We start from the raw sequence: 15,196 nt of genomic DNA on the forward strand, positions 1-15,196 counted from the left end.
CGCTGTATTCTCTAATTGAATACTTCTAAATATGTCGCTATATAGTCAAGTCTGGCTCCTTGCAATTCAAGCATTTACAAAGTGTGTTTCTTAACTTGTGTGTTTATGCTGTTACGTAGTTAGCAATGAAATATCATCTAGTGCTAGAAAATAATTCAATTAACAATTTTACGTAATGAATCTCCTGATAATTGTAATGTATGTACGCCATAAACTATTATGTCCATTCATCTTACCAAAAAAAAAACAACAACAAGTATTTCCTTCTATCAGATAAATATAGGTTAACAATAGCTCATTATGAGCACTTTAACTTTCTAATAAAAGCTCTACGACAGCTTTACGAAAGCTTGACCTTGGTGCTTTTTTTCCTAAATCTTTACTGGTAGGTCCTTTCAAAAAATTGTACCTAATTATGAAGATAAACACTCTTTTCCCCAGTGTCGTCTTAAACTTTGGTATGCATTAAACATTCTCATCTTTCTATTGCATTGTACTATATCCACGTCAAATTGAGGAACAATTGTGGAAGTGAGTGAAGCAAGTTCATTATGCAGTTGCTTTACATCAATTATCTTAAGATCCATGAATAATGGTCTTGACCTTGTCATGCACTCACTAATACTGAAGTGTAATCCCACTTATGCTTGTGACCAGGCCTATTGTGATACATCGCCCAAGTTGTTATCCCTACATGCACTACTATCGGTAATATCACATCTGACTACTAAGTATAATCATAATGTAAGAAGTGAAAGTGTCAAAAAGCTGGTGTGCTATTGTTGCTACGTGTATGTAATGATCTCTCCCCCCTCTCCCTCTCTCTCTCTCTCTCTCACCCCACCCCTTCTCATTTCCTCTCTACACGTGTGAGTAACAAAACTAAAGCGTTAAAGAAAACCACATGGCTTGCTTGTACATTGTCACAACTTCAGAATTCATCAGCACGGTCAAAGCTCTCCTATCATAATGCACACCTTCATTTTGCTAAGCGACTTTGCCTCGTTAAGTCTTGGATGATCGTAGGTCAGCATTTAATCTACCCCGAAGCAGTACAATTAGAGAGAATTCCAGATTTGACGAAGATTATTCGTCGGCATTTTCCCGTATCTTGAGATGAGACCGTTGGCAATCATCTCGTCTCGTGGTTATATAACATTTGATATCTAGGAGGTTTCTATTGTCGCATTTTCCACAACTGTTTCAGGATCTGACAGACTGTACTCTGTAATGTCCCGAGGACATTTTCGACGTAACTCTGTTTGTGGCTCTCATGTCGTCATGCTACCAATAACTTATTTCTAGTGCATTTCCAGCTAGCTGACTACTGGTCACGATGGACCAGGCATAGCCCAGGGAACATGTTATACCAGTATTTATTACAAACGGTTTTAGCAATCTTTAGTTGGTGGTCACTTGATTGATCGATATACAATACAATACATCGCTCATTCTGTTATCAAATTTCTCTGAAATTTGTCTGTAAGAATACATTCAAACATTCTTCTTATTTTTCGGCAGGCTGTACAAGTAACAACAAAACTAAAAATTATCCAAACATACTCTCACTCATACCTATGGTCTTTGAATTTTCCAGACAGCCGCCTCCTGAAGTTGCCAGAATGCCGTCACTCAACAAGGTCCACGATGTCGGATCCCCGAAATGGGAGGGGAATCGTAGCGGCAGCGAAGCCACGCTGTCCCAGGCCTCCGTGTCTATCAACAGCGAGAGGCGTAGGATGAGGCAAGTGATACGGAGCCTGGCGTCGCGAAATAAAGTCAGGGAGATGATCAAGGTTATGAGTGTCCTGATCGTGCCTTTGGTGGTCCTGGTCGTTCTCTCTGGGATCACTCTGGGAAGTAACATCAACACTTGGAAGACGGCAGCGCAGACCAGCAAGGCGGTAGGCGACATCCAGCTCACAAGCGACGCCGTGAAGCGGCTGCAGGTGGAGAGAGGGTGGTCGTCGACCTTTCTCAGCAGCAATCGGAGCGACCCGGCAGTGCGCGCACAGGTGAATTCTGCCAGGAATCTCACTGATCACGCCCTGCATGAAGTAACCGTGTGGCCACTCAAAGGTTTGAATACCACCTCAGAATTATTTCTGACAAAGCAACAATTTTTAAACGCACTCCAAGCCCATCGTCGCCAAGTTGATTCGATGAATGATCCCTTGACTGTATCAGAAAACATCGCCTTCTATACTGACGTGAACACCGAGTTCATCTTGAGTGGTATCACGTATACAGTAGAAGCAACAGATGGCAAACTTATATCTTTACTCGTAGCCAAAGACAGCCTTCTCTTTGCCTCTGATCTTTATGGCATCGAGCGTGCCCTTGGGGCGACGTATTATGCGTCCTGCAAACTTTCACAGGAGGATAGTTCCTGGTTCCGGGCTGTCAATTCTCAGGCTGAAATTCTCCTCAAGTATAGCAACGCCTACTTTTTGGATGAGTTGACCGTGATTCCAAATCCGGCCTACCTTCAAGAGATGCGAGATGAGATAGCAGAGAACGGGGACGCTTGCCAGAAATACGGGACCGAGGGGTCTGCCGTCAGGGCACGGATGTGGTTCGGCAATATCACGATATTCATCGAAGAGCTGGCGTCCGTGCTATCGGACACGTCAAGTATGATCCAGACGCTTAATAAGAAAGTGCAGCAAAACGCCCTCACCACCGTCATTATCTATGCCGTTGTCGTGTCCATCATCGTGCTGACGTGTTTCTCGCTCGGCACGTGGTTCGTTTTCCAGACGAACAACCTTCTGAGTTTGGTTGGTTCCCATGCCAAGAAACTCTCGGAAAAGACGAAGGAGCTGGCGGAAGAGAAGAAACGCGCCGATCGACTACTCTACCAGATGCTTCCAAAGACGGTGGCGGAACAACTCAAGCTCGGGCTCGCCGTGGCAGCCGAGCAACACGAGGGCGTCACCATCTACTTCAGCGATATCGTTGGCTTCACGACATTGGCCGCTGTTAGCTCGCCTCTTCAAATCGTGGATATGTTGAACGGCCTGTACAGGTAAGACTCATTTGAGTTCAGTTGCAAATAATGTGTATATGATTTGAAAAAAAAAAACTGCGATTGGAACACAGGTATTATACCCAAAAAACAACAAAAAACAAAACAAACAAAAAAGACTTACAAAATGAAAATGAGTAACGTAAAGTGAATTGACATTACTTCCTGCCACCAAGTAAATCAGACCTCGTTGTTGTTGCTCTTTGATAATTTATAATATGACAATAATAATAATAAAATTTGAATTCCTCATAGAATGGTTTCCTCTTTAACATTTTCATAAAGTGGTTTCTTAAGTATCTCGCAGAAAAAAGTAAAAGCTAAATCATTGTCCCAAACAATACTACACATCCCTTTAACAAGTGAGACGCTGCTTTAAAAGTGTAAAGGTGTCCATTGAGGATAGTGCCCATAGACGTGTATATTTTACTTAAAGGGCCCCTGATATCTAAGTGCATGTTGATTTGTGTTGAGTTATGATACCCTCGACATCACTTTTGCGGTAAAACGAATATCTGGAAACATTCCATATATTTTTAATGATTTTTTCTTCTATTTTTCTTCTGATTTCTTGGGAACGCCCACAAAAATCCTTCACAACCAATATTCCTCAGATGACCTTATCTGTCAATCATTGCTTAAGTACTGAAATGTTTAACAAAAATCATTGGAATGCACCTTCCACTCGACTCAGCATAACTTGCATGTTCCCCTCGCCATGTCTTTTGTTAGTCACATTGATATCACAGAAATATGCAAATTATGCTACAACTAAATTCCACAGGTGTATATACATGGCACTATCGTATCATATAGTACATAAATCGATAGTGCCATGTATAGATTTGTGGAATTTGTGGTGATCCTGGAGCAGAGAAACCAATACTGTGCAAAATCCACAAAATAATGCACAGAACTAGGATGATGACATATCACACTCACATATTCCTATATTGGGGTGTAATTCCATGACAATACCATTTGCTGAACAACTTCACCAGTGTAGAATTTACGCATGCTTTCTTCTTTTGTTCTGCTTCTTTGAGCACCTTATCATGCATTCTTATATAATGCTGCTCTGTCACGTCTTTCTTGTTCACTGAGAAATGTAATGAATTTGGCAGACATTTATTCTTTATGCCAATCACATTCAGTTCTGAAACTTTGCATCCGGGAAAAACCCTTTTATACATTTTAAATGCAAATGTCTAAAAATTAGCCGAAAGTCTCCTGTAAGATTTCCATCTTTTTTTTTTTTCTTTTTTTTTTTGTCTAAACATTTACATGTTTAGACTCCGGCCGCTTGATGTTTATTCTTATCATCATCAAGTTTCATGCAGCTTTGACTGTTTGAGTTGTTTATATTCATCGGGAAATACACGCTTGTTTTTGTATTCTGTTATTTCATTATCAGCTTGGAACATACCTATCGCTATATCGAATCATCGCTAAGTACTTGATCGATCTTGGCAAAATATTAACTACGAATAGAGATTGGGAAAACAGAGGAGGGCGAATAATTCATAGTGATACATAAGACAACAACTTTAGTGATATCCAATCAAAAATCTTAAAGTCGGCGTCGGACAGGAAAACTGGAACTCTGTTCATGCAGATGGTGTAGACGACTGTCGTAAATTCCCTGCCCTTCAAATGCAAACAAACAAAAGCACTACTGTTTTCTAAATCTATCCACTCGGTTGGATACATGAAATTATTCTATCAAAACTTCGTTTCATAGCCAGCCATAACGGAATCAAAAACTGTGTTCGTTATATTTACCTCATTTAGGATATTTGAAAGGGATTTCTTTTGCTGCTTCGTATGACAACAGAAAAAATTAAAAAAGAAGTCTCAGTGAAAATTGGGGGAAAAATGGACACACAAAATAAAAGTTATACATTTTGAATGTTTAGAGAGTAAGACAAATTGGCAATTCTGTGTGATTTGACATTGAACAGCTCTTTATTTGTTTCGTACACAAAATTATATCAATTCTAATTTTTCTCAAATACTTGGACACAGACGAGACGTATCCGCAGAGGAGGACGAGCGCGCGCAAAAAAAGAGAGAAATACTCTTGTTATATACGCAGTATATAGATCAAGATTTTTTTTTTCCCTTGGGAGTAAAAAAAAAGGATGGAAATTTGTAAAATTTCGTGTACAAACTTGAGAGAGAGCTGCTCAACACCTACGTCGCACAGAGTTGACGATTTTTTTTTTGACTATCTAAACTACAACAAGTCATGACTTTTTTGTGTGTCTGGTTTCTTTTTCCCAATATTCACTGATCTACTTCCCCGATGTTTCAGTGTTCATACAAAGCAACGTTATATCAAGATGGAATTTCCCTTTAAAGAGCCACACGGCCAGCCATCTCCTTCATGTCCTTAGGAACTCGGACTCTTGTTTATTTACCTCTTTGAAAAAGTGTGTCATTACTAAAATCAGAATTGTAGAAGAAGTTGATCATGATTTATTCTGCATATCTCCAAAACAAATCAATACAAATAAAAGTGACTGAGCAGGATATGACGTTAGAGGTAAATCTGTTTGGCTATTTCGTGCATCCATCGTTTGATCTAATCTTGTGTGGGCTAGAGCAAACGAAGAGTAGTCATTGATTGCGTAAATGAAATACAATTGATTGTACTCCAAAGACAAGTGTTATTCCAGAATACGGTGGCAGATTTTAGACACACAATGTCAAACAAATCATAATGAACAAAGACAGCAACGTTAATTGTTTTAGATTAAGAAATACATGTATCATTATCATAGCCATGGAGTGCAAAAGTTTACGTTGTAATGGGTTTCACATTAAGCCAAATAACTTAAATCACTCACGTGCACTTACATGCGAATAAAAAGTTATTGTTGCACACAGTGGCGTACCGTGGGTCAAGACATGGGGGGGGGGGGGGGGGGGGGGGAGGCACCTCGTGGAAAAGTAATTTTGAAGGTGTGTATGCTTGCGCAGCGCAGTCATTGAGCAACATGGCACACGAATAGGACTCTTCCTTTTACTGTACGTATAGTCAGGGGCGGATCCAGGAATTCCGTACGAAATTAGATCACATGCGCGAGCGAGCGTAGCGAGCGCTCTAGAATAGACATATTTATCATGTAAGAGAAAGTTATCTTTCTGATAACCCAGGACGTGTAACTCCATTCTCTTATTGCACGCTCTAACTGCTGGCATTGCTGATAATTTATGGCGAATACCTTATAACAACACCCTCTATTAGAAAAGTCATTCCAGAATCATCATTTCGTTCACTTATTTGTGTGTGCGAGCGAGCGAAAGCGAGCCAGCGCCTGAAGAAACATGCTCTTTTCATGTGTCTTGAATACATAATATGTTATCATTTTTACCCAATAAATATCTTCCCGAAAAATATAAGTTCCAGGTACCCAAAAAAAAAAATAAAAATAAAAATCCTATCTTTCTTGTCGGCGCAATGTTTGTTACATGTTAAAAGTTTTCCTTACATCGATTATGGAATGACGGTGTGAAACGACAATTACTGGCAGCAACATCAGGAGAATTGCATAACAATTAAATGCGAGCGAGCGGAGCGAGCGAGATTGAAAATTTTGGCATTTTACAGTCCAAAAACTGCCGTTTGTAGCTTTTTTTTTCACTTTGGAAATTAAGGGGGGGGGCGCCACTGGCAGCCAAGGGTGTCGGTTCATGTTCATGATTGGGGAAGGTATGACCAGCGAGGGGGCGTCGAAATGACCAAGCGGGGGAAGGATGTCCAAAATCTGCACTTTAGAGCATGCCTTAATAAGTGTGTGTGTGTGTGTGTGTGTGTGTGTGTGTTTTATACACATGGAAAAGTTAGGAAATAGCTCAGGTCAAGTCTTATTATTGGCAATGCAAGGCATTTTAGTATAGACTAGTATATTAATATGTAAAGCAACACTGCAAAATCGATGATAGATTTGATATGAACGAAGCATTTAAGGTACATTCTACATCACATTGCGCAACATTGCAGCGACTCTCTCTGCCGTTTGGATATTCACACACTGCGTACATCCTGCTTATATTCAGAATGCCAACCAGGAATGCACGATTTCGTCTTTCATTTTGGAACAGATGTAGCCTACGGTATAAAGTGATTACGTAAGAGAAATATACCTATCGTGTTTTGTTTTGTTTTGTTTTTGTTTTGGTTTTGTTTTTGGTCTTGCTTGTTTGTTTGTTTGTTGTTGTTGTGGTTTTTTTTTTGTTTTTTTTTTTTTTGGTTTTTTGTATTTTTTTTTTTTTGGGGGGGGGGGCGCCACCAATCAAGTCAATGTTTGCTTATTACGTTATTAGCGACAGTGGTAAAAGTGGTCAAAAAATGTTAACGATAATAATGACTAAAGTCCACGCGGACCTTTTTTTTCGCATATTTTGTTTGTTTTCTTGTCATAGAGTGCGTGTGTGTGTGTGTGTGTGTGTGCGCGCGCGTGGTCACCTATACGTGTCCATCGTGCAGCATTTTGAAGGAAACTTCACTAAAGCGTAAACGTCCATACCTTTAGTTTAAGATACTACTGTGTAGCCATTTGCCTTTAGATGCAGAAGCACGCATTGCGCTTCCATTGTTAGGTTATTTTGATCTAATTAAGATATGAACTGTGTATGTGCTCGTGGAATTGGTTTGTGAAAGCTCAACTATAGAGCCTCGAATGGCGTCGCCATTGGGGTTAAGGGACTGGACTTTATTGGCATTCCCTGGTGTAGTTTGTATAATGTTATATCACAAATCGCTGTCATTTCAACCGAAATTCGAGGGTTTGTAGTTATTCGATCGCTCCATTGCTTCCAGTTATCAAATTATAATGGAAAGGAAAAACAAACAGCGGAAGGTTTGGCAATTACGCATGTGCTTGGAGAGTAGATTTTGTGTTAAGCTGTTCTTCTCTCTAAAAGAACAGAAAATAAGATGACACAAAAACAGCCTCCGTCAGTCAATGATTTACGCACACAAACTGGATAAAGGTTCACAAGGAGCACTATAGTTCTTAGTATTGTATACATGTCATAAAGTCCATATAATTTAGAGGTCATTGTTAATGGACACCAGCGCCCCAGTCCTCTTAAACAAAAATAAGCCTCACAGTTTGAAAAAAGCATACTTTGATAGCATGATGGAAGGAACTCGGTGTGGTATTGTTACAATTTTCATGAACAAATCACACATGGAGATAAAAAAGCAACAACTTTGGAAACAGATGTGAGCAGACAATAACGTATATACATCAAAAGGTGTGCAACAAAGGAAAACGCGTGGGAATTAAACCATAACTCAAGCTTTTTCCCGCCAAACCATTCCATTTACTACTTTGGGCGAAGGACAAAATGCATCAAGAATCTCTTGCTGCTCATCTGTTTCAAATTCTCTTTCCCCGCCGCCTAATGGCGGAGAAAATTTTTCAGCTTAGTGAAGAAGGAGAGTGGCATTGAAAATGCAATACAAAATTTATTCAAAATGCTTTTATGATGGGGAAAAATAGTTTAAGGATCAGCAAGTTGGTGTGTTAAAAGCGTCTGAGGCAATGTTCCACCTTGAGTTCAGTTTTTGTTATCAAAGGACCTGATCTCACATTGTATCTTGACCTTCGTATTGGAAGCGCAACACACGTTATGCTTGTCGCATCCCCCATCGGGGATAATATTAGACTACATTAGCTGTGCAGATTGTTATTTTTTGAGTGTTTTTCCTGTAAAACGAGATGAACCATTCCCGACGGAGAAGGCATGTTTCTTAACCAAAGAGTAAACCATTTTCACTTAACAATAGATGAAAGAGGACGTAGCATGTTCGAGCATGTCGTCAAATTGACTTTTTATTCAAATTCAACATTCTCATCTAACCCACAGAATAATAGAGAAAGTTCTTTGATAAGAATTTACTTTCTTCCGCACTTCTTCGACAAAATGTTCAAGTAAATTGAAAATGGAGATAGTTGCACTGTTTGCACTATTAATTCATTACATTTCTAGAAATTTAGATTTTATACTGAATATGTTATTGACCCTGAGACCGTCAAATATCAAGCTTTCTATATCATTATAGCTTGTGATCACCTGTCAGGAAACGGTTCTCTTAGACCTTGAGAATAACGATAATTTTTGCGGGGAGGGGCCCTGCCTCGATATACACGCATTATCCATGTCATGTACACTATGACCCCGTTTACAGTGCGGGGCTGGGCCGAGCCGCGGCCGAACCGCGGCCGAGCCCAGCCTCAATTGCGAGGCCAGGCCCCCGCAATTTTATCCGTTTACACTGCCGGGCTCGGCCGCGCTTTTGATTCAAACCTTTCAATATTTTGTCGTATTGGCGCTCTGCTTGTAAACAAACGCAATTTGGTATTGTCTGGTTTTCAGACCCTTTGCCAAATGAATTCCGTGGCGACGAAGTCGCCGTTCGGGCAAAGGCCTTTGCCAAAGAAAAGAATCCTTTGCAGGACAAAACCACCTTAAACTACACTAGTTTTCGACGTTGAGGAGGTTAATATTCTGAATAGCCTAAGATACAGGCAGAGGGTTTGGAAGCCAGACTAAAATTGGCCGCGCAATTGGCCGCGCATTTGGCCCAGTTTACGTTTACACCAAGAAAAGGCCGGGCTCGGCCGCGGCTCGGCCGCGGCCGAGACCACCTCCAGAGCGAGGCCAAATGCGAGGCCAATTTTGGCCTCGCATTTGGCCTTTTGCGCGTTTACACTGAAGCGGGGCTGGGCACGGCCGCGGCCGAGCCGCGGCCGAGCCTCGCACTGTAAACAAGGTCTATTTGAATGCCGCACAGCGACCATGACGCACATTGTAAACGGAAATAGAACTCGATTGACCTTTATAGAGACAATGACAATAACGATTCTTATATTGCTGTGGGGGCGCTGTGGCTTAGTGGATAAGACTCCCGACTCCCGATCGGAGGACCCGAGTTCGAATCCCGCCCAATGTTTACGTCTTTGGGCTAGACAAGATGCTTCTACCCACCACGTCCCTCTCGATCCAGGTGTAAAAATAGATACCTTGCAACGTTAGGGTAATAATAATGGCAGGGCCCTCTGGCAGTGCAGTGGCAACACTGAAGAGGCTACCCTGGGTAAATAAAACCTTAGTAGTAGTAGTATTGATTATGTATCAGCAATCACTGTACTTTTGGTTTTGTTAGTGTTAAACACCATACAAGATGTCGCAGCCAGTAGTTTTTCGTACACCCATCATTAACTATTTTGAACTCAAACTTTTGGCGCCCTGTTGTCCTAGCAAACTCTCACGCCGGTCTGACGTACTTATTAACACACGACTTGATGCAATTGGCAATCTTGGTGTAATCAGTTAAATTTCATAAATCAAAGTCAGAAAAGTTACCTGACTTATCGAAAACTTGAGGATGAGAATAATGATTCCGAAGGCTCATGAGTACGCACCTCCTTTTCATTTTCGGACAACAGAACTTTTGGAAAAGCGAAACTTCGGAATATAAACACCACAAAATATTTGGATGAAGGAACCCCTATTTATTTTCGGAATAGCCCTATTTCAATGTCGGATTAACAAACCTTCGGAATAATGGACCCTATTTCATTTTTTGGATTCACGAACCATTGGAATAACGAGCATCACCCACAGTCATTGACAGTGTAGTGAGCTGATGATTTACGTGTTCAACTCGTGGAATCCAATGCTATTATACGTCAATGAATAAACTTATAAAATGTTAAAGGAATACGCCGTTGGAATGAGAAATCTGATGGAATCGGACACATCATAACACGCGCAGCTTGAATAACTGTTCGAAACCCGAATGATTGATTATTAAATTTGACCATTATACTGATTTAAACATTGGCTCGTCTTAATGAAAAATGTGTTTATCATGTGAAAGTTTCGTTCTCCAATTTCGTTATTGTTTTCCCCTTCTTTATGAGCTTCTTCGTTTCTAATTGGATGAAAAGATCTGGACCGTGGGCGATGACGTAATATATCAATATTGCTCACGTGATCAACATCCATACTGCTCATCACATGCTTACATCTCTCTCTCCCTCCATCTCTCTCTCTCTCTCTCCCTCTCTTTCTCTTTGGGACATTGTCTTTCCTCGTGTTCACCTTGGCACAGAAGGCAATCTGTGCCAAGGCAATATTTGACACCATGGTGGATATCGATATTAATCATATCATTAAGAGCTTTTCAGTCGTCCTTGGAAAGATCTGTTCATCGATATTGCAATTGCTGTCCTCCAGCAGACTACGGGGGGGGGGGGGGGGGGGGGGAGGTCGAGCCTGCTCCCAACATAACATCTCGTGGCGCCTCTCCTTCAGCGCAGTGACGTGTAAAAAAAACGTGTAAACGAAAACCTTTCAGTAGTGGCTCTTTGCACTTACAGGGTCATGCAAGTTTCACGGCATTCCATTTCTATGCGACTGTAAACAATAGCTGTTACCCATACTCCAAGGTATGAGCCTCGGCCCGTCTTTCCATGTGTTTTCATGACTAATCAATTTTAATCAGGGACATAATCAAGTGTTTTCTTCAGTGGTAAAATCACCGTCCTCCACAAAAAACAACAAACGAAAAACACTTAATTATATATCTGTGCTAACTGGCGCGTGTCATTGAGCATAGAAAATGTTGTCAAAACGAAGCAAAGAAACTCAATGGACATTACAAATTGATTTGAACGTTTTACACACATACACTCACACACACACTCACAAACGAGAGTCTTATTGGCACATTGACTATGCAAAATATTTACTGACATTTTTTTAAACAGAGTGTAAATCTTTTTTTTTGGGGGGGGGAATATTGACGAAACGTCAGAGAAATTCATGAAAAAATTTATTCAATTACTTTTTTTCATAATGATATGTTTTATTTATCAAATCAAAAGAAATTTCAACATGCACAAGACTCATTCAGTTACTTAATTTGAGACCATGTGCGATTGACCATAACAGCAAAGGAATTTGCCATGACTTGAAATGCAAGATAGTTGATAAGAACGTGTCTTCAGATTGACGCCGAACGTGAATGCCAATTTCCTCGCCTTATCTCAATTCTTTCATCTCAAATGTCAAAAAATGTTAAAGGACAAATTTTCACAGGTATACATTGGGCAAATAGGGCAACGTTGCGTATAAGGAAAACATCTGTGAAGTTGGAAGAAAATTGGAGATCCCGATCTAGAATTATTTAGTTTTAAAACCTTGGTTCCACTATCACTGGATTAGACTACTCGAATTCGTGAATGAGAAATACATTTTATATAGAAAACATACATTGTAAAAAGAATTTCGCAAAAATTCATTTTCTTTCAATAAAAAAGGCACATTCCTTCGACTTGTTACTGGCATAATATCTTAAGGCTGATAACATAACCTCTGCTTTCTGAGTGCGGTAAGTCAATCGCTCTTTTATTGTGCTGGAAAACTGAAAATATGGTAAATTCTTTCCATGTTCTCTTTATCGTTTTTCTGCCGTGATGTCACGAACTGTTGTAATTGATGGGCAGCACCGAAACATTAAGAATTCACGACTTTTGAACGGATTGTCCTAACTTTCTAAAAACCTGCTTGCTGCATTCACTCAATCCACGTGTACACCTGTTACTTTAAATTCTTTAGTCGCGAACCGATTACTGTCCTTCCTTACTGACGGTATAAAAAACTCTATCACAAAATGTGTCTATAATATATCCAACTTCTCTTCAGTTTCCTTTCCCTTTTGTTTTCAATCTCAGCCGATGAAAGTGTTGGTAGTCTTTGTATTGTCGTGCCTCTCGCCAATTTCCCTTTCCCTTTTGAGTGGTTAAGCTCTTATATTCATAAAAGTATGATGCGTTACCAATGGTTACCCCGAGCACCAACACCATGAAAGCCTAGTTGTTTTCTGTCAACACCGTGCCCTTGGGAGATCTATCGGAGGAAGAATGGTTGATCAATGTCTAAAATCTCTTCCATTAAAGTGATGGATATGATGATATGAGCAGGGGTTAGTCTCAGGAGAAACCATCTCTTAAAGCTTTTATACCGTAATGAATCATATAGTAATGCTGTAGAGTGACTAAGGTGATTATGAAAATGTTGACATGTGACTGTTGTGATGATGCTTGCATCAGAAACCGGATTTGACATCCCGCGGAAAGAAAGAGAGAGGGCGGGTGGGGCTCCCTGTAGAATGAACGAAGGGGTTGGTGTGAAAAATTAACAGCAAATGTAGCAAAAATCCTTTCAAATCTTGTCATTGTCATATATTGTCAGTGCAGTATTTTCATGAACAGGCATCCTAATGCAAGCGCGAGATGCTTTCAAAGCTGCGTGGATCTGATTGTACACGCCAGTGTGATATGCGTTTGTGTTTTATTTTGCGGAATAGGTTTCAATAGGCCTCAATCAATCAAAAGAAAAACATCTCAAAATCCAAAGTACTTCTAATCAATAAATAGTATTGATCACCTATCATTCAAAATCAGTTTGATATTTTGTTTTGGAAGCTTTATTTGGCATATTTCATTTTTATTGGCCTTGTGGCACTGTTTATAAAGAGAAAAGCGAGTTGCAGAATTAAGTAAGGCCTACTCTCTCTCTCTCTCTCTCTCTCTTTCTCTTTCTCTCTCTCTCTCTATATGTATATATATATATATATGATTATACATATATATATATACATATATATATATACATATATATACATATATATATATATATATATATATATATATATATATATATGTTTTCTTTCTTTCTTTCATATGGCCAAAACCTGTTCAATGGTGTTGAGAATTTGAATGTGTACTGCCAGGTTATACGGCAATAAACTACATGTACAACCAAAGCGGTGATGTCGTTACAAAACAATGTTCTTCATGTTGAACAATATATTTACTAGTACGTGATTTAAGCCTGTAATTGTGATTTATGGGCATTAGTCCATTATTCGTTGTGTGATATATTTACATAAACGAAAAGTTACGAGAAATCTTTTCATGAGACTTCAGAAACGAAGTGTCATGTTCCTAATTCAAGATATTATTTCTTAATACATGCATTGAAATTGTCCATAATTTATAGAAACATGACTCGACGAAATTAAAAAATGTTTGACTGAAGGTTTCAACGTCAAATTGGCGATTCGGTCGCGTGAGAGCAAAAATGTCGTAAGGAATATTTACTCGATAATCAGCTACGTATCAATTAGCTATTTTTGTCCCCGCCGAACGAGTTCGAGCAGGGAACTATGAAACGGGCTCCGTACGTGTGTGTGTTTGTGTGTTTGTGTTTGTGTGTCCGTGTGTCCGTGTGTCCGTCCGTCCGTGTGTGATCAAAATCTTCAATTTGCTACTTCTCTGTCATTTATGAGCCAATTTTGATTCTGTTTGCTTTATATGATAGCACTACATGGGAGCTTTGAAACTTCTATACAGAATTTCAGTTGTGACCTTTGACCTTGACCTTTAACCTATATTGTACATATTGCTACAAAATGCTACTCCTTCGCCATTTTTAACCCGATTTCGATTCCGTTTGCTTTATGTGATGGCACTAGGTGAGGGCTTGAAAACTTCTACACAGAATTTTGACCTTTGACTTCTTTGACCTTTGACCTTGATTTTTGACCTATATTGTACATTTTGCTACAAAATGCTACTCCTTCGCCATTTCTAACCCGATTTCGATTCCGTTTGCTTTATGTGAAGGCACTAGGCGAGGGTTTCAAAACTTCTACACAGAATTTTTGACCTTTGATTTCTTTGACCTTTGACCTTGATTTTTTACCCATACTGTACATTGGCTACAAAATGCTACTCCTTCGCCATTTCTAACCTGATTTCGATTCTGTTTGCTTTATGTGATGGCACTAGGTGAGGGCTTCAAAACTTCTACACAGAATTTTGACCTTTGACCTTGATTTTTGACCTATATTGTACATTTTTCTACAAAATGCTACTTCCGGCGGGGACATATTACGCACCGCGTAATTTCTACTTTTCCTTGTATGATCTACAATGAATGCCATCCCTGTTCTTGAAATCGAAATTCTTCAGGAAAGCTTTTGTCATTGCGTATACATTCCGTTGATCGAATGCATTAAGATCTTTTATTTTAGGACAGGATTTTGATTGAAAGTACATGTGATTACCACGAGCATTCTAA

General features: G+C 39.7%; 1 protein-coding gene across 1 annotated transcript in view; it reads left to right on the forward strand.

Annotated features, from left to right (window-relative positions):
• The first annotated feature begins 1,319 nt into the window (after positions 1-1,319).
• LOC139709678 (uncharacterized) overlaps positions 1,320-15,196 on the forward strand; it is a 30,770-nt gene continuing 16,893 nt past the window's right edge. The window contains exon 1 of the mRNA XM_071621635.1: positions 1,320-3,028. Within this exon, the coding sequence (XP_071477736.1) occupies positions 1,578-3,028 (1,451 nt within the window). The 5' untranslated portion in view covers positions 1,320-1,577. The remainder of the gene's footprint in view (positions 3,029-15,196) is intronic.

Source organism: Diadema antillarum, unplaced genomic scaffold (assembly GCF_040938485.1).
Source record: "Diadema antillarum isolate AM-2024a unplaced genomic scaffold, OU_Dant_1.0 seq00001459_RagTag, whole genome shotgun sequence".
In the NCBI taxonomy this organism is placed as follows: Eukaryota; Metazoa; Echinodermata; class Echinoidea; order Diadematoida; family Diadematidae; genus Diadema; species Diadema antillarum.